The sequence below is a fragment of the Telopea speciosissima genome, chromosome 11 (assembly GCF_018873765.1).
Source record: "Telopea speciosissima isolate NSW1024214 ecotype Mountain lineage chromosome 11, Tspe_v1, whole genome shotgun sequence".
In the NCBI taxonomy this organism is placed as follows: Eukaryota; Viridiplantae; Streptophyta; class Magnoliopsida; order Proteales; family Proteaceae; genus Telopea; species Telopea speciosissima.
The window spans coordinates 35,370,214-35,390,551 of NC_057926.1; the positions used below are offsets into that span (position 1 = coordinate 35,370,214).

The window sequence follows — 20,338 nt, forward strand, 5'->3', positions numbered from 1 at the left end:
GTCCCTGTGAATTCCCTTTTGCCTCCCCTTTGCTTTCTGTGTTGGAAGTTCCCTTTTCTCCTTCAATCCTTTATATCAATGAAACCCCCAAAATCTGTTTCCAATTTGCTAGTTTTGCCAAATTGCAGCATATGCAAGGAAAATTGATGATTTCCATTTGCAGTAAACTAGGGAAGTTGGGTGTTGGATCCTTCACCGACCATTCCATGTTCACAAAGCATAGGGCCAGAGCTTTTGGGTTTATGTGAAACTTAGGATTCTTATGCTACTTTTCTTCTTCTTCCTCTCTTCTATCTGTTGGAATAGGGTTTTTACCGCTTTTTTCGACCTGTCAAAAGCGACATTCACACATTTGATTAGGATTACAGTCTTTCATCTACTCAACCATTCTGGGTTCTGTCAAAAGTAAAACCATTCATCCCTTCAATTGAGAATCACTGTCTTCACTGTCTTGGATATAATTCTATAATCAGCACATAAAGAGAGATTTTGTGTCCCAATATAATATTTCATCCAAGTAATAGTCGACTCTTAAGCTACTATCTTGGGGGGAATCTTCAAATCTAGTAGTAAAATTGGGATGAGGTATATAACCTTAGATATGGCTGTAGAGTAAGTCAATGGTGAATTTCAGAGAAGAAATTTAAAATTTCTATTTCTTCTTTGTAGAGAATGATGCTATCTATAAAATCTTTATGGAAATAGAATTTAGATCTTTAGTTCTTCTCTAGTAGATTTACAAGTTTTGACCTTTTGTACTGTTTATAGTGTTAGTCATTTCATGATCTCTGAAGGTTACAATGAAACCAAAGGGGGGGGGGGGGGGGAGGGTTAACTGGTGTTTGGTAGTCGTCAATATGCATGAATCCCATTCAGCACCAGCTTTGGTTAGTTCATCTGCACCAGAATTGCTAGACCTTGGGACCCAGTTTAATGAGATACTCACGTACTCAACCAAATCTCTAGAGTGCTAGTAAACAGACCAATCAACTTATACTATCAGGGGTTCAGAAAATAAACTTTTCAAGATCCAGCCCCATTTTAGTAGCCTGGAATTTAGTCTCGGTAGAGTCAGCAATACCAATAAGAGGGTGGACCTTAATGCAATGGTAGGGTTGCTCCATTGCGGCCTAGTGGTCGTGGGTTTGAGTCGGGAAACAGTCTCTTCGCGAAGCAGTGGTGTAAGGCTACGTACATTATGACCCTCCCAGACCCTGCCGTGGCGGGGGCCTCATGCACTGGGTATGCCCTTTTAGGGTTGGCAATGTCATAGAAGCTGCTAAGAAAATGACCACGTCAGTCTTCTGCCCTATCGTTCTGATTGATGCTGCTGTATGTCCAAATGAGCAACCATCAAGATTCAGGTTTAACCCACCCCCCCCCACCCCCCCCCCCCACCAAAAAAAAAAAAAAATCAGCTTAAACATGTCTGATACTTTTTGGGGTCTCTCTGTTGCGAATGACAAAATTCATGTTTAATAAAGAAGCCCACCTAGCCGCTTTTGGCAATTATGGACTCAACAACTAGACTAACCTCCTTGATCGCACTAAAGTTCTGCTATTCTTCTCACCCCAGATGCTCCAAACTCCATCCCAAAGAAGGTATCTCCAAAATAATATGCATCTCAACCTTAATGGGGTCTTGCCAAGCTCCAAGGAAATCCAAGATATTGCATGGGACAGCACCTACAAAGCCAAAGGTTTAAGATCTCAGGCCTAATCATCCTGGCAAAGCCACAGCAAATGAAAAGTTGGGGGAATGATGCTATCTATAAAATCTTTATGGAAATAGAATTTAGATCTGACAACACTCTTCCAAGGGCTAGAGAGTCTAGCCTTTCTAGCACAAGCAGCATCCCACCTATTTGAATCCAACCCATAGCCCCTTCCCCTTTTTCGCAGGGGGGTAAAGGGGAGAAAAAGATGAAAACTTTCTTGCTTTACAGTCACATGCTTGGTTTAAAGTACTAGAAGAGGCTATGGTTTGACCACTGCTACGTACATCATGATTCTCCTGTTCTCCACCCCCCCCCTCCTAGTTGCTGTAATGCATTTATTTTGTTTTGTACTGATATAAGTGGAGCAGGCACCATTCGATGTTTCTTCTATAGACAATATGAGAAGGCTTGCGGATCATTCAGGAGTTCCTGGGCATATCTATCCTTTGGCATTGATATGCTATGATATCATGCCCCCGCCAACCCAGGTATGCAGTATGCTCTTATCCATGATTCTTCTTTCTGCGAGTATTGTTTTATCTATACCACTATGTAGCAACCAAAACCCTTTCCTCAGGTCCAGAAAGAAATTGGAGAGCAAAGAATGATCTCGTTTCATGGGGTTGGGTTATCGGTGGCTCCAGAAATCAACTTCAATGGAATTGCTGCTGTCCATGAAAACCCAGATGAGGTTGGTTCCATAAAATATTTTGCTCATGTAAATTCATTTATGATAGTTGCTGCCATCCATGAAATCAAGTTCACACTTGACATATTTCTTTTGTAACTGTCGACTCAAATTTGGTGTTTAGTACTGTTTATGTTAACATGTTATCATCTAATTAATTTTTGGTTTTTAATTCTCTTTTATGGAAACATCTTCAGGTAAGATAATTACCAAATCAACTGGTTGCTTATTTAGTTTTTATTTTATGGTATTAAGAGAAAGATTAAAATGAACATGTACTTTTAAATAATAAGAGATAAAGATTAAAATGATCATGTACTTTAATATTTAATTATTACTTGCTTAGTAAAATTTCTAAGTTGGAGACAGTGGTGGCACTGGTGAGAAGAATTGGTACGTTGCATGTTTGAGGTGTTAACAAGAGCATGGATAAGGCCTAATACGAGTCAAAAGAGCAAGGATAAGGCCAAATAGACTGATTTTAATCTGTCATGTTTCTTGGAATATGTATTGTTGAGTAAAGAATAAAGATGTATGATGTAGTTACACGCATAGTACTATATCTCGCGATATATCGGTATCTCGGGCCTACCGAGATATCCGAAATATCCGAGATATCGCGAATATGACCGAAATATTGCATTTTTTCTGCAATATTTCGGGGTCCATCTCGGGGTATTTGGCCATATCTAGGCCTGAAACTTCATGGACAGCCTTATTTAAGCTTAATAAACACATTTAAACCATAAAATTGTAAAAATGTGAATTTAAATTGGTGTTTTGGGCTTGCACCCTTGATTGACATACGGTCGCCGACCCTAATGTATAAATAGTTAAATACACATAGATTAGGCAGTTAATATTTAATAATAGTATTTAACTTCATCACATATCAAGTTAAAGCCAATACACATTGATGAGTGCCATGATTCTCATAAACTCCATAATATTCAATAACTCGCTTAAAGCCTTAAAGGCAATACACTAAGTGTCAAAGTTAGTAAGTCACAAGACTCGCAACTCGCAAGTCACAACTCACAAGTTCATAGATCAATGAAATCACAACTTAAGTTACAAATTACAAGTGCTAAATCGCTAATAGTAGTTGCTGTGCCTCCTGGATCAATCCCACTCATGCCTAGCCGAGTCGACGTCCATTGCTCTCGTTTGAAGGACATATGTGGACCACGGTATAGAATCGGAGAAGAAACGAGTGTAGTCATCCACAAGTGTCACGTAAATGGAATTATCAACATACGTAGGTAACATATCCTAGGATATAAACTAGGGTTACCAATCGATCCAATCGTGAAGAAGATGATCCACGTGATATGATGTTGGCGCCGCGCAAGAGGCGATGGCATTGGCGCATGTATGGCTGGTGAGGTTGGTAGCTAGGTCCGCTAGGGTATGCAAAGATGTTATCTAAAAAGATGATCCAAGATGTCCCTGGGACTGGACCGTAGTCATAGTCCCCTACCCCACTAAACTCGCCCATATGATGATGATCCATATCCATATCCACCGTAAGGTTGTGATGCACCATAATCCGATGCCAATGGAGTGGTATGTGCGAAAATTAAAATAATTATTTAAGAGCAGAAAAATAAACCGACACCGTGAAGCCGTAGATCGGCCATTGGTGTCTAACATATATTTAATTCATTACCATCTAAGTCATATTACCCCTAATTATTTCCTATTTTAATTGTAGGAAAATGAATTTTTAAAACCAGAAAAAAAAAAAAAATACATATGGAAAAATTTTCGACACCGTGAGGCTATAGATCGGCCTCCGGTGTCTAACATATATTAATATCATCACCATCCAACAAAATTTGTACATAGTCTTTTCAAAAATTAGTTTTAGAGGAATAGAATTTACCTTAAATAGTGGAAAAAGGCTTGGATGATGAGCTTAGATGACCCTCCGATGAGTTTACCGCGAAAATCCGACAACAATGTGCTTGAACAATGGCTAGAGTGTTGGATGAGAGCTTGGAAGAGTGGAAGAATAGGCAAAAGACTGAAATTCCTTAGCAAATGCAGCTCTCGTCGAAATATGGACCGAAATCTTTGAAATATTGTATTAAAGCCCCCTTCACGTGACACTTTAAGCAAAATACCATATTCGCCGATATCTCACGAGATATCGAGATATCGCGATATCTCAACACGTAGAAGATTTGGGACTATTTTGAAAATTTTGCAATATTTTTATTTTAGGGAAGTTGGATATGCGTAGGGATTTGGTAGTTGTTTAGTTTCCTACTTAGGCCTGATTTGGTTTGATTTTTATTTCAGTTTCATAGGGTGATTTCTTTTTCAGAAATTCTTTGGTTTGATTATTGCATCTTATTTCAGTGAAATAGAAATGAGATGGAATAGAAATTCTGAAATAGGTAACGAGCCCTTTCAATTTCAAAATTGAAATCGCACTCTATCCTATTTTCGTGCTGCTCTTGAATGAGCACGTGGTAAACAATGGTTCCTTTATGGGCAAAATAGTAATTTCCGTAAATTTAATAAAACAAAGACTCTTTTTGAGTAAACAATGAGTCTTTATGTAAAGAACACATATAAAGATGAACTGAAGAGGTCACGAACTATTGTCTCTCTTGCTCTTGTCCTCAGTCTCTCTCGCTCTCTCTGGTTAATACGAGAAGGTATGAACATCTGTCTCTCTCATTCAGTTCGGGTTTGTAGTATTTTTTCTGATTTGAGATACAACCATCACCAGATTTCCCCTGCAATCTATCTTTGTAATTATGTTCATGCTGTTCATCTTGGTTTATATTGTTCTCTTTCTCTCTCTCTCTCTATTCGGTTTGGGTGAACCATTGTTTCCATTTTCAGAGCCTCTGCAACTCTTATCAGTGCAAGTTGCAGATGCTTTGGCCTTGAAAAGAAGCTGCTTTGGTCACTGTAGGTGCATGTATTGACATGGTGGTTTCAAGAGTGATTCCAAGAGTTTTTTTTTTATAATAATTCCCAAGAATTTTTTTTAAATTATAGATAATCACTTTATTAGAAGGAAAGAAAATAATTAAAAGCCAAAGGAAGAGCCCCAACGACCAAACGAGGACATAACCCAAGATGGCGAGAAGGCTCGAACAACCAAACAACCAAAGGCTTTCCAAGCCGAGAGGGGCTAATGTAGTCCTAGATTTGAATAGTCAAACTAGGAACTAAACCAGGATCTTTTATCAAAAGGTGAATCGGTTTTAGGGTAAAACCAGGAGAACAATGGGGCGAGAAATTGTATGAGGAAATCAAGAGAACAATGAGAACTAAATCATATGGGGAAACCAAGAACAATAACCCAAATATATTAGGTTTGGGATGGGGTAATAAATCATAGATTTTGTTAGCAGAAGAATTACCACCAACCTCAACCATAGAGTCAAATTCAAGTAAAACAGTAATGGCGATCTTCAAAAGAGAACCTAAACAAACCACGTGGGTTTTCCACCTCAAGGTGTCAATCGGATCAAACACCGATTCCTTCAATGAACCACCCGGGCTTCCCACCGCAAGGTGTCAATCGGATCAAACACTGATCCCACCAGGCTTGATCAAACACAAGAAAAATCTTCAATGGAATAGAGCAGCAAAAAGCTTTTTCATTATCAAAATTCATCTTCAGTGCTTTGCCCCTTTACAACCTTATATAAAAGACTCAAAAATAGACTCCTATTCTGAAAAAGAAAGGCCTAACCCAATCCTTAACCTATTAGGTAACTGAAATTGACTAGGAAACTGAAATAGACTCAAAACAGGGTCCTAATCCAGCCCAACTAAACAAAACAATTAAATAGTCACAAGACCACTTAACCAAGTCACATGATCACTTAAGTGATCACATGACCACTAATTACATAAAATAAAACTAAATAAGGAATTTAAACAACTAATCCCGTATGCAACCCTATTACCCATAATTAAAGTCCATAAAAATGACCTATTACATAGAGAACCCATGGGATCAAAAGCCCAACATGTATAGAACCCAACCCTAGACTTATTCCTAATAAAACAAGTCTATTTCGGTGATGAATCTGCATTAAGGGCCTTACAACAATCCTAGGACACGAAGGGGGCAAAGGGAAAAAAAGCATCATCAACAAAGGGACATAGAACCGAAGGCTAAGGTAAAGCTACGAAAAATACATAGAGACATCATCTCAGCGTCCAAATTGGAGAGGCTCCCCATTTTTCCACAAGGAACATATTCCATGGGGATTTTGTCCCCATAGTAGTGACAACACGGCACCGATCCTCAACCTCTGAACGGATATCACTAACAATGTAGGAGCAGGTCCAAATTTTATTTTGAAAGACACGGAAATTTCTCTCCCTCCAAATGTGATCAATGGTGCAACAAAATGCCAGCTTAGCGATGTAGCTAATGGTATCTCCCTTAAAGGTTGTACTAATCCACAAAGCCTCCCGGATAACTCTCCTCACCAAACTCCTTGACGGGTGACACAACTTAAGGATATCACCCCAAATATGGGCTGTATAGCATAGTTCGAGATCTCGCAAGATCTCGGTTTTCCAAGGGGTCTCGCCGAGATCTCATGCGAGTTCTAAAAGTGCAATTTCTCGGTCGAGATCTCGGCGAGATCTCAAAATCTCGACCCAAACTCCTTTATATGAGTGCCAGATCTCGAGATCTGGGCAAGATCTGGGTGGGAAATCTTGGTATACAGGCACCTATCTCTTGGTATACAGACACTTATTTATGCCAGAAATCAGGACAAACACTTATTTATGCCTAATATCATTTAAGTAAATGTTTAGTGCAATTTTCAACTTTCTAATGCTGGGGTTTTTCTTAGATCTAAAAATTCCATAAATCTTAATATGGTAAAACATTGCTAAAAACCAAAAGTGCGGTAAAATATTCATTTGTTTTGATGTCCAAAAAAATATTTTCATTCAGAGCGATTTTGACAGCATTTGCGCATACCAATTTAAGTTTGACCGGTACATAACTCCTTCAATATAAATCAGATTTAAGCAATCTTGGACTTGTTGGAAAGCTTTCAAAGCAAAGCATTCCAACAAGTTTTCAGATCTGACTGTTGGACTCTGAGGCAATGTTTTTGTTCTTTGGTTCAAACTATGTCATGAAATATCAGTACCCACCCTATGAAAAGGCTGCAGCCTTGCTGCATATCCTTGTGTCAAGGAAATGATATAGTGCAGAAGAATGAAATGCAGGGGATTCTGCTATATATATCAAAGTATATCATGATTTGTTAGGAAAATTTACTAGTTGAGTCTCAGATTCATGTGGAACACTGTGGGTAGCTTATTTAATTCGTCTACTGTTCCTGTTGGTACCTTTGGCTTGTTAGTCAAAGTAAAGGACTTCAATTTTGTTGCTTGGAGATTTTATGACCCAAACTCTGTTGCAATCCAGTTCCAATGTAGCCTTTCTTCCATGGCTCAATATTTATAAAATCAGCTCTTCATCAAGATATCTGGATGTGCCTTTTGTTTTCTAGCTAAGTAGTCCAAACTCAAATCTTATAACCATTTGATCTGAAGACTGTTGTTCCTGCTCATATAACTGAACTTGTGAGTTACCGGGGCATTCCAGATAATTAAGTTGTGTGGTGGTCTAAGGCTTCAGGATCTCTCATAGCATCCCTAGGCATATAAATTGGGTCTCGAGAAAAGTATCCTAGACCAAAGTAACGAAAATACCTGTGTAATACACAACTTTATTAGAAAGCAAACAACATCAGATTGGCTTTTTGAAAAAGCAGAGAGGGGAGAGTTTGATGATGAAACTGAAGTCAACGATAGTGATAATGATGGTGAAGAGGTTGTGAACATTCCAAATGTGGTGGGTGGCATGCAACAACAGCTATGGGAAACATATCGTGAAGAAATTGTAGATCAGATTGAGGATGAACACAATGTCTATTGTGTTTTTATTTTCATGCAACTTTTTGGTAGAGGTGCAAGTTTGACCTTGTCGGCCCGAACAGGGCTTGGGCTGAGATATTTGGCTCTGAGGACGGGTCAGGGTTGGAAATTTCTGGCCTTGAGTCAGGGTTGGGTTGGACCAGGGTTGAGGCCTCAGGATAAGTCTGGCCCGGCCCTGTTTTAAGTTATACTATAAAATATATATTGATATAATGTATATATTATATACTTTAAACGTCCCCCACATTTTGTTATATAATATATTATATATGAATATAGTATGTGATATAATACATTTTAATATAGTGTTATTTTATGTAAAATTGATAATTTTCTCCCTGGCCCATTTCAGCACATGCATTTTCTTCCCCCTCCCCATGATCAGGGGCAATCAGGGTCAGCCCAGCCCAGCCCGACCTTGAGGGCGGGTCAAGGTTGGATTTTTCAGGCCCTGAGTCAAGGTCGGGTCGGGACTTGGCCTAGCTAAGGGGACTTAGGATTGGGCAAGGGTTTTATAAAGCCCGGCCCAACCCGACCCTATTGCAGCCCTACTTTTTGGTATATTTTATTTAAAACTATCAAATATTTGAACAAAAGATTTTATCATGTATTGTACGCCATTTCACATGGGTATGTTATTATTTTCTCTCTCGTCCCTTGACCATGAGGACCCCATGTGTGTGATATTATTTCCCATGCCACCATTGGTATGGTGTGGGAGATTCCCCCACACCGGAGGTGTGAGGAACCCTCTCCCAAAAAAAAAAATTCAATTAGAGAATCTATTCTTAGAAATTGAATTACCAAATGGATTTCTAATTCTTGAAATTTTTCAAATTGAAGCAACCAAAACAATTTTAATTTCTTGATCAAAAATCTATTTGTTGACTATTTCATGAAATCAATCCAAAATTGAAATAGAAATCATACCAAATCAGGCCTTAGCTACAGTTTCTATTTCAAGAATGGGTAATTAGGAGTTTTATTATTTCTCTTTTCTATATATGAATCTAATCCCGTCATTGTGAGTAGAGTATTCTTAATAGAATTTTTATCTTTGCTGGTTGCTCTTGTTGGAGACCATCGTGCTGTTCTATCTGATACGTCTTTCTGTAATTCTTGTCATCCTTTAATCTCCAGTTTTAAGTCTCTCCATTAAATCTCTGTTAAATCTGATATTATCTTCTTCTTCTTTCCTGTATGGGTTATTCCAAACTCCATTGCTACCTTGTTCTCTACATTGGATTGGGAACTAATAAAGTTGATAGAACTCTCAATTCAAATCATTTTTTTTTTCCGCTGAAATTATGGGAATTGAATCCATACCTTAGGATGATATATTCCATGGAATTTGAACCCTGAAGCTTAGTAGATTGGTGAGTTGCAGAATCAAATTCGAATCTGGTTCTGTCCTTACCGCCAGGTTGTGTTTAAGAGGAATAATATTAATAATCTCTTGCTTTCCAATTTTGGGGTTTGAAGCTTGGAAGGATTGGGGATTATCAACCTTGGCCTGAAATCTCGAGTTGATTGATGTTGGATTGACGGAGCTCTCTGCCTCTCTCAACCTAAGTCTGGTAGGGCTATCGCTGGTTCTACTGCTTCAATTGTGAGGAAAAAGCTTCTTCTAATTGCCATTAAGGCAAATTTTACCTTGTTTACACAAGACCCTTCATGAGTTCATGGTACCAAGTTTGTTTATTACATTTCCCAGATAAGATCTCCATTCTAAATTTTCCAGTTTGGCCCTCTCATTTGTTACTTTATTTATTTGGTGCATAATTGCTTCAGAATTGCCATTGCTTCTTTATGTTTAGAATTATTCAATTTGTTGGCCCATACGATCAAAATTAAGGGTTTCGAACCCAGGATTGCATCAATGTAACTCGCTATAGTCAAAACATGGACAATAATTCTTCTGGCCTGCAAGGGATATTTGGTAACTGTTGATCCATACCTATTTTATTCATATGATAACTAGGCACTCAGTTTCAGACCATTCCCTTAAAAACTTTAAAACTAGTATATTTGGATGGGTTTTTTTTATACTATCGTGCTTATTTAGAAATTTCTCTCATGATTTACCTTCAATGACTCTTAAATTTGTGAATATTGATGTGATTAGTTGGGATCTAATTCTATTCTTAATCTTTTCTTCTCAACAACCCGTTCACTTTTTAGTTGCTTATCTGCTCTTCTCTATGCACAACGTAGAAAATATGTTACTCGGTCATAAGCCTGCTAGAGGTAGAATCTCATTGATTAACTTTGACGGTGGGGAGCAATTCCTTTTGAGGCCAAAGTAATGGATGTAAATTTGCTTTTAACTTGATCTTTTTGTGTACATCTGTCTTAATGAGGTAAAAATTTTCAATCTACCTTGGAATTTGTATGTCAAAATTTGGTTATTTATAGTTGGGAAGTGAAGAATAATTATAATAATCCTGTTAGCTATCAGTTCTATGGATCAGGGCAATTTTCAACACAGCTCATGCAAATGAAAATGTTGTATCGGTTCTGAGTGAGCAGGCCATTCTTTCTTGCAGGCTAAGGTCGCCTTTTCACAGGCTTTGTATAATTCAGTTGTGGAGCAGTACAATGTGCTCAAATCTGCCATACATGGCAATCAAGGACTGATGGCATCAAACTCAGCAATCACATTGTCACAACCATGGCAATAGTTGGCTACTGCCACTTACTTGCTTCAATTATCAGGTGTGTTTAACATTATTACATTACTAATTTACCCTTTTGTTTATGCTCTATTCCAAAAATGCCCCTTGAATTCTTTCTAGTTTTCCTAACCCAATCAGGCATAATATATTATATTGCATTGCACACGCTCTAAACTAGTATAATTGTAGGGGGAAATCTGAAAATAAATAAATAAATAAATAAAATGATATGGAATAGGAAAGTAAAATAAGAAAATCTGAATTCCTTTGTGAATGCTAATTCTAATGAGCTTAGCTCCCCATGATGTATTGCAGACTTCAACAAATTTTTGTTGGCACCTGTTGTATAATAATATCATTGGCTGATTAAGGCTGTACATTGCTTTGTCCATCAAGATGGCTTTTCATTCAGATGGCACCTATATTCACCAAAGCCCAATCCCGACTCCCAGGGAAGGAAATTACTAGGAAATGAAGCCGCTACGAGTCTGCTGTGGCTGTATATCTACCACAGATAATTCTTCAATTTTTTTTCTGAACAGTGAAGACACACATTGTTGATGTTCATTTGCCCATGTATATCTTTCAAAATCGCATCAATACATGTGTAATTTATTTCTTGTCACCAGTGGGTTCTATTCTTTTACTAATTGCTAGAATTAATGAACTCCAATTCTCACTTTTGCAAACAGCAGTTAGGGTATGTTTGTTTGGGGCAAAAAAAAAGTCAAAAGAATGGTGAAGAAAAGTAATGATAAATAAACACATAAATTTAAGTGCTCTCTTCTTTTTTTCCATTTCTTACCAACCAAACATACCCATAGAAAATTAGATCCCTTTAATCCTGAAGATACCTGAAGGTGTGGCTGTTAAATGCAGTGCTTATGAAGAGAAATATTGGGCTGCTGGTGTTATTTCTTCAGGCTCTGTTTATTATCAGGTAAAAGACTATGCGAAAGAATATTTCTTTCAGGTAAATCTTAGAATGGCTGAAGAATGAAGAGTGCAGAGCGAAAGAGTGAAGACTAGGAGGAGCCATAGCTTCCTTAATTATGTTTGTGGTTTCGATCCATAAGAGCCTCCTGATCCAGGTTCACTCTACTAGGTTTCTGCAGATTCCAATCCTTCGGCTCTTTTTATATGTTCCAATTAGTCTCATTCCATCTTTGGGTCGAAAGTCAGTGTTTTAGTGTTTTAGGGGGACACAGTGATAATTCTTTACATGCAGATCAGCCACCGGAACCTATCAGTAGAGGGAAGTTGTGTTGCTCTAAACTGTTGATTGCCTACTCTAGCTAGGGACATTAATGCACATCTTGCTTCCTTAGCCGTCTGATAAAGTTTGGGTCCCTCTTTCTCAGAATGCATTCTCTGTACAGGACATCCTTCCCACTTGTACATCCTTAACATTTTGAATGGGTTCTAGTAATTTTCCAATTCCAACCAGGTCCTTATTGGGCTTTCAGTTTATGACCCCCTATTGAAAAATCCTTTTCAGAACTGTCCCAGTTCAATTAATAATCAGTCCCAAAATAGCTCTCAAAATCGTCCCATTTACTAACAGGGAGGGTCGGTTCTATGTTTTAGCCAGTTTGTTTTTGGGATATATAATTCCTTATTCCTGCCCCAAATTGACATGCAAATATTTTATTCAGATACATGTATATTGTATCCAGAATGTGTTCTTAAAATTTTGTCTTTGTATATTGTATCTGAATGACACCTTTTATATGATAAGCAAATTATGTTTTTGCAATAGTAGAGTTTGTCAGATCCGTCTTTGACCAAAAAACCATTTCAAAAAAGGGTTCTTGGACATGGAACAACATTGCGAGCGAGCATTATTCCCCTCCTCAAATGTATGGTGTTTCGGAAAGTAGGATCTGGTCAGAACACCTTCTTTTGGGCTGATCCAGCTTGGGTTTTCCCTAGATTAATGGTCTCCTTTCCATGTATCTACACAATCAAATTTTTGACCCCTTGGTTAATGTTAGTTATTTCACCTTGTCTAATTCTTGGAATATGTATTTCTTATCTCTTTTCTTACCATCGTCTTTAATATGTGAGGTAATTAGAATCCCATTATCCTAAGCCCCAGATCAATGGTGGTGTCATTTTTCGAACACTGGGTAGTTTACCACCAAATCGGTTGCTAATTTCTTAATTAAAAATAGAGGCAGTCCAACCAATCACATTAGATCGCACTTTTCACCTCTTTCTAGTCAATGATGGAAATATTTTTGGAAACTTTGCATCCATCCAAAGTTTAAATTACATCTCCGGAGGTTACTAAATAATGGTGTTCCTGCTAGAGACATTCTGGGTAGATGGATGGATTTGAATACTTGCTGTCCCTTTTATAATACTCATTAGGAAACAATTTGGCATGTCCTTTTGTCTTACGATTTCACCAAAAGGGTTTGGGTCTTGGGACCTCTTGGGGTTAAGAATTGAAAGGTTTGACCATTCTTCAGCTGCTTCTGTGTTATTTAATCTATCTAACTATGCCCTCAAACAAACTTTTCTGTAAATGGGTTTTTAGTGTGATCTACATTACTTCGTATTTCATCTGGAAACATTGGAACCAAGTTGTTCTTTTGGATATTGCCCCTAATCGAAGGATGATCTTATACAATGTTAATCGCTGGATCGCTGATTTGAGATTATCTCTATTCAAAATTTTGAGGATATGTTTTCCGTAATCAATCATAGTGGTACAATTTCTTCCTCTTGTCTTGATTCTGATATTCCCTATTTAACATATCGCATTTTAATCTGTGCAGATGTTCTAACAGTTTCTAAATATATCAAGATGGGCGTATGGCATTTTGTTTCATAGCTCTTTTGTTTTGATTGAGTTGGATAAATATTTTAACAATCAATACTATAGAGGCCGAAGCTAGATGTCTACTGAAAGGGTTAAAATCTGCATATAATTTTGGATGGAGTAACATTCACATTTGGAATGACTCATAGGGTATGCAAGACTCTATTTTGGCGCCTCTCAAAAATCCATGGCCTTGGAACTCCACTCACATTCTCTCACAAATTTCTTATTTTTCTCAAAATGTTATTTTTTATAAAGATGGGAACAAGTGGGTTTGTTCCTTTTTTGATATGTTAGCTTTAAAGGCGAGTAGGAACAAGTCTTGTATTTCTGTATTTGGAATGCTGAACAATGTAATTTCTCTTATTTTACTAGTTTTTATTTCATTCATTAAAAAAAAAAAGTGTCTAGGTTAACATAAGGAAATAAACAAATAGGTTTGGAGAAAGTTTCCCTCCACTGGGCGAGAAAGGTCACCACGCCATCCTAGGGTTCACATTACTGATTGTAAAGTTTTCTAGTGCATTTCTTTAAAAAAAAAAAAAATTTTGGTCTATCCTATCTTTGCGCAATGAGACTTTAATAACAATTACAAGAGATTTTAACTACCGCTACAGAGGGAGGGGGTGCCTCATAGCACAAATATGGGAGAGTCGATCCCATGACCTCTTGGGGTTCATGCACTCTATTGGCAAGCCACCAACCAACTATGCAAGCAGTTGTTCAATTTGGTTAGAAATCAAGTGAAATAATGTGAAATTGGATAATTTCTCATCACTTAGAATGACTCTTCCTTTAGTTTCATGATGCACAAATAATGGAAGGTCCCATCCAGTTTGGTTAGAAGTCAAGTGAAATAAAATTATTTCAATACAAAATATTCTAAACTAAAACAAAGGAAAAAAGAAAAAAGGCAAGAGATCGCCACTTGGTCGTGTAGCGCTTGCACTAGCATGGGAGCCAATGAAAGCACATGTAGGGATATTTCTTTGGCTTTTTATTTCGTCGGGGCTAAGTGCTAGTTTTGCGTGCCTTAAGTCTAGGTCATTTCCCAAAATAAATTACTTCTTAATTAACTAAAAGATTTTATAAATAAAATATGGGAAAAGGAATGCTAACCGGTGATGTGCTTGGACATGTACTTGTGCGTACCTGTGCCCAGACACAGTCCAATGCAAAAAGACCAGCACTGCCCGTTGGAAAGGTGGAAAGGACCAGGGGCAACTCTAGGCTGTGTGGGTGTAGATACACGCCCAAGCACAACACCGTTTAATGTTTTTTTTTTTGGTTAAAAGGGCGTTTATATTATTAAGATAAAAAGTTACAGATTACATTCTTGAGTACACCTTTCCCTTGGTATCATTCTGAATCAGCTCAGAGAGTGCCAAACGCAGGCCATCCAAATTAAAATGGAAAACCTAGGCTGTATAAGTAAACCTAGCCAGATAATCCGCACAACTATTAATCTCTCTTACATGGTGAACGAAGGTGCAACTGCGGAGAGTGTCACGCAGGTCACGGATCGCCTCCACTAACCACAAAACTCGCCAAGGTATCCTATACAACAATCATTTGTATTGCAACTTGCGAATCTAACCTTACTTGCACTTGAGCCAGCTTAAAGAACCTTGCTCGTTCTAACCCACTTCGAATCGCCTGAAGCTCCAAACAAATAACACTGGTCTCTTGTAGACCTCCTGCAAGAGCAAAAACCGGTTGCACGTCGCTTACCAGGGTCATTGATACCCTTGGTGTTCCAAGCTCCAAGTTTGATCATTTAGACACAGTGGCAGCAGAGCGCTCCAAAGGTGCACTCCGAACCGGGCTGCGATCTCGCTCTCGAGGCACACCAGATGTACCTTCAGCATTCTCATCAACTGTAACCACACCATCATTAACCCCTTCACCCTGTAAAACAGCAAATCGGTTCTCCGTAGTTGGAGCAAAACCTGATACAGCCGCATCATTGTTCTTTGCTTCCAACTTCGTAGCATTCTGCTTCACAGCCGATGCTGATACATTCACCGAAGGTGCACCCTTAAGAACTAATTCTCTGTTGCTGACATGCACCACACCCTCTTTCCCATGATCTTTATTCCCATGCACAATAGGAACAGTACTTGCATTGCTTGCCTTATCCACATCTCTGATCATCAACGGTTGGTTCCCTTTCACACTAGGCACTTGAGATACCCCATGTGCACGTGGCTGATTATTTGCAATTCCCTTAGCAACAACATTTTGCACACACGTGGCCTTCACAGACTTGTCCACATCCATATTGACAGTTGAGGAAGTCACACCCCGGTTGGTTATAGAAGTTGATTTCCCAACTGCTGGTGGCGACGATTGTTCTACCACTGTTGACGGTGAAAATTCAGGCGGCAATAACCGTTTCCCACACCCCCTTGTGTTGGCTCTGTGTCTGCCATGGCTTCTCCACCAACATCGGTTCACCACTTGCTACAATCAGTGCCAAACTTGGTTGAACACTGGCCTTTGGACATGTTTTATCAACATGGCCGAACACCTTACAAGCACTGCACCTTGGAGGAATCCAGTCATATTCAACTGGTTGCTCTATGATCACACCATTTTCCCCAATAATTGGAATGAACGATGGAAAACCATCCTCAGCCTTAATGGAAACACATACTCTCGCAAAGGAGAGTCGCTCACGCTGCGACGTTCGCCGATCAACACAAATAGGCCGCCCCAAAACGCTAGCAATTTTTCCTAGAGCAGTGGTCCCCCAAAAATGGAGATTCAAGCCATATAAACGAACCCAAAGAGGCAACTCCGATTCTTCCCTTTTTGAAAGGGATATTTCCAGTGCCCAGGGTCGTAATATCAGCGGTCGGCTTCCCAAGGACCAAGGTCCTTCGTCAAGGATCTGTCGATTGAGATCAGCACCTTGAAAATAAAAAATGAAGATCCCACTTTCTAAGCCAAACACCTCAACCCCCTCCTACGTGACTCCACTTCTCAGTGACAAAACATTTCATCACTGAGAATGCTGGCTTAGGTCCAAAAACATAGCCAACAAGAGCACATTCCCATCGATCCTTTTCTTCAGTCAAATCATCCGTTGTACACACAGCAGCCTTTTCCCCCTCAATCACAGATGGTTCAAAGTAGGAAATATCCACAACCCCCTCCTTAACTTTCCCTCTGGAGAAGAGGCTTGCCCAAGAATGCTGTGAATCACCCCACAGACCATTATGCACATTAATGGTGGGGGAGTCAACACCAGCAGGCACCGGACTACCAATCCCGATTGCCATGACATCCGATAAATCTTACAGCCAACACCGTTTAATGTTCTTTCTCCTAAAAAATTATAGAGCCCATTAAAGAATTATCCATAATTTAGAGAAAATTTCTTAGATCCATGGGATAAAAAAATAATTACAAGATAAGTATACTTAAAATTTGTTTTATATCCACAAATATAGAATTTGAAAAGATTTATCTAATCCCCAAATTAGTTAGTGGTCATCCCGCTAAACAAGAAAATAGAATTAAACTTCCTACAATATCTTTTGACATCATTTTTTTTCTACCAAAAAAAAAAAGTCTAAAGATAAGGCTTATTAACTTAACCGTAAACTCATATCACTTGCACAAGTTCCCCTTCGTTCCGTTTTTTCCCCTCCTCCATTCTTTTTTCCTTCCCTCTTTGTTAGATTGGGTTCCCTCCTCGCCAGGATCGCATTGAGTATCTATTCTAAGATCAATGATGACCCGAAACAGGATGCCCACGATAGCCTAGATCATCATTCATTAATGGATTAAAACTTGTCTAAAACCAGTATTTTAACTTGAATTAAAATGCGAAAAGATTATAAGAAAATTGACATTTTCTTCCAAGAATCCACAATTGATGATTTTATAAACAACCAGAACAGATTCTAACTCTGAAGGCAATGCATGAACAAAGTGTCTTTTAACCTTCATGTTCTCTCTCCTCCTTGTTCTCCCCTCTCATGGCTCACAGGCCAGACATGACTGTAGTCTAGAGCTTATATTTTAAGGGATTTTTCGGAGTGATTTCAATAAAATATATATAATAAAAAAAGGATAATTTATACATACCACTCTTGAGGTTTGACGAAAGTATAGTTTTACCCCCCAATTTTGTGTAATTCTGCATACTCCCTAAGGTTTACAAACATTAACAAGTAAATCCAATGTCATTTTATGACTAACAATGTTAAAAAAGGTTGAAATGGCAAATTGCCCTTGCAAAGAAAAAAAAAAAACCTACAACTCATCTTCCCCAAATCGATTGGGGAAGATGAGTTGCAAGTATCATCTCAATCTCTCTTTTGGATACTCTGCGCCTTCTCATCTCAATCTCTCACTCTGCGTCTTCTCATCTCAATCTCACGTTGAATAGTGGCAGCTTTTGTGCATGTCTCCCTCCTCTCTTCACTAATCTGTGCATAAAAAACAGGCGAGAATCATCAAATCCTCGGAGTTCCATCTCATATTTCTTTTTTACCCTAAAATCAAAGCAGTCTAAATTAAATAAAAAGTCGATTCTGATGTTGTTGTTGTTGTTTGATCACCGAATCAATAAAACAAAATAGACTAAAACCCTAATTTGTAGTATTAGATATAGTAAGGATTCCAGACTATAAACTTTTGCGTTCAGAAGATCAGAAAAGAGGATCAGAGTTTCAGAGAAGAAGAAGAAAAAGATGGAAAGGCTAAGAAGCTCAGATATGGACGAAGGAATGTCAGGTTTTCATATTAATGGAGGGGGAGGTGGAGGAGGAGCAGGACCAGGTAGTGGTGGGAATAACAGAGTTATTGGTGGAGGAACAAAGTGTGGGCGTTGGAATCCAACTGCAGAACCGGTTAAAGTTCTGACTGATCTGGTCAGATCTGGACTTCGAACTCCAACCACTAATCAAATCCAAAAGATATGTTCTCAGCTTAGCTTTTATGTTAAGATCGAGAGTAAAAATGTCTTCTACTGGTTCCAAAATCATAAAGCCAAAGAAAGACAGAAACGAAGGAGAGTTTCCGTTGAAGAGATCGATCCATTCGACAAAGCAGAGAAAGTGTTCCTTGCAAAACGTAAGTGAAACACAAACTCATAACGACTAGTATTCGTTGGAATCTTGAAAAGGGAGAGAGGGAGAGATGAAAAGGACTGACGTGATTGAGAGCTCTCAGTGAATCAACCATGGCTGCGTTGGTCATATTCGTTGGAATCTTGTTCTTCTTGCAGATGGCTTGGAGTTCCCTCCTTAGGAGACTGGAAATCCATTGCAGCCGATTTTAAAGATTGGGTATTTTGTAGCAGATTAACGAGAAAAGAAAGAATTCCCAGAAAACACTACAAAGAATAGGTGGAGTATTCAGAGTGAGATTGAGATGAGAAGATGCAGAGTATTCAAAGAGAGATTGAGATGATACCTGCAACTCCCCCAATCGATTTGGGAAGTTTTTTTTTTCTTTACAAGGGCAATTTTGATATTTCACCCCATGTTTATAAAGTTGTTAATCATAAAATAACAGAATGGATTTAAGTGTTGACATTTGTAAACCTCAGGGTATGCAGAATTACCCAAAACTAGGGGTAAAACTATACTTTCGTCAAAAAAAAAACCGTAACCCCACTCGGGCAAGGGTGTCTTGGCACGCGATCTTATGTCTGCACAACACTGGCAACAATGGCAAGACGGATAGCCACCCCACAGGATCAAAATCCTCTACAATAACGGCGGGACGGTAGTGCACGCCAATGCGCCATAGAGGATTCAAATCCTCAAAAAATGCACCGAACATGGACAATCAAGCCGAAATCCAAACCCATACCGACAAAAACTGATAAGAAACGATACCAACCCGTTAAACAAACATGTTTCCCTCGTAATAATGTGTGTATATATAATATATATACGTTGAAAATCGAACTTAAATCGGACCGAATCCAATATCAAACCAATAACAGAATACCGAAATAAGTTGACACCTAAACCAAACCTTCCCTTATTGGTTAGGATTCGAATTCTCCCATTCTCAATCTGAAATCGATTCCGTCCGATCGAAAATAGGCTGAACTAGGGTGCAAGTTTGGCCTGTCGCCCAAACGCCGGCCCGCCGAGCCCGACAGTGGGTTGAGATATTTGGCCCGAGGGCGGTTATGGTGGAAATTTCGACCCTGAGTCGGGTCGGTCGGGTTAGGGTTGAGGCTTCAAGCTAAGCTTGCCTGCCGGCGACCCGATTTAAGTTATACTATAAAATATATATTGATATAATACATACATTATAAACTTTAAATGTCACCTACTTTTTTATATAATATATTATATATGACGACAATAAGTGATATAATACTTTTTATTATAGTGTTATTTTATGTAAATTTGATAATGTTCTCCCCGGTCCATTCCAACCCATGCATTTCTTTCCCCTTCCCCATGATCAGGGCCAATCAGGGTCAGCCCGGCCCAACCTTGAGAGCGGGTTAGGGTTG

The 20,338-nt window shown here is 38.7% G+C and overlaps 2 protein-coding genes across 5 annotated transcripts in view; both read left to right on the forward strand.

The window, feature by feature from the left end:
• Window positions 1-11,646, forward strand: part of LOC122646117 (glycerol-3-phosphate acyltransferase ATS12, chloroplastic) — a 50,916-nt gene extending 39,270 nt beyond the window's left edge. The window contains exons 11-14 of one of the 4 annotated variants that reach the window (XM_043839604.1): window positions 2,084-2,206; window positions 2,296-2,409; window positions 10,893-11,061; window positions 11,337-11,646. In XM_043839604.1, the coding sequence (XP_043695539.1) occupies window positions 2,084-2,206; window positions 2,296-2,409; window positions 10,893-11,027 (372 nt within the window). In that variant the 3' untranslated portion in view covers window positions 11,028-11,061; window positions 11,337-11,646. Of the gene's footprint in view, window positions 1-2,083; window positions 2,214-2,295; window positions 2,437-10,892; window positions 11,062-11,336 lie in introns of those variants that run through there. The other 3 variants (XM_043839603.1, XM_043839605.1, XM_043839606.1) reach the window with 3 other exon arrangements.
• Window positions 11,647-18,551: 6,905 nt separating this feature from the next.
• On the forward strand, window positions 18,552-18,941 carry LOC122645015 (WUSCHEL-related homeobox 7-like). The gene has a single exon (XM_043838370.1). It carries the CDS (start codon window positions 18,552-18,554, stop codon window positions 18,939-18,941), a length of 390 nt encoding a protein of 129 aa, XP_043694305.1.
• Window positions 18,942-20,338: the final 1,397 nt, after the last annotated feature.

Excerpts from the sequence above, each read along its gene's own strand:
- LOC122645015 (XM_043838370.1), top strand. The coding sequence starts at position 18,552 with ATGGAAAGGCTAAGAAGCTCAGATATGGACGAAGGAATGTCAGGTTTT.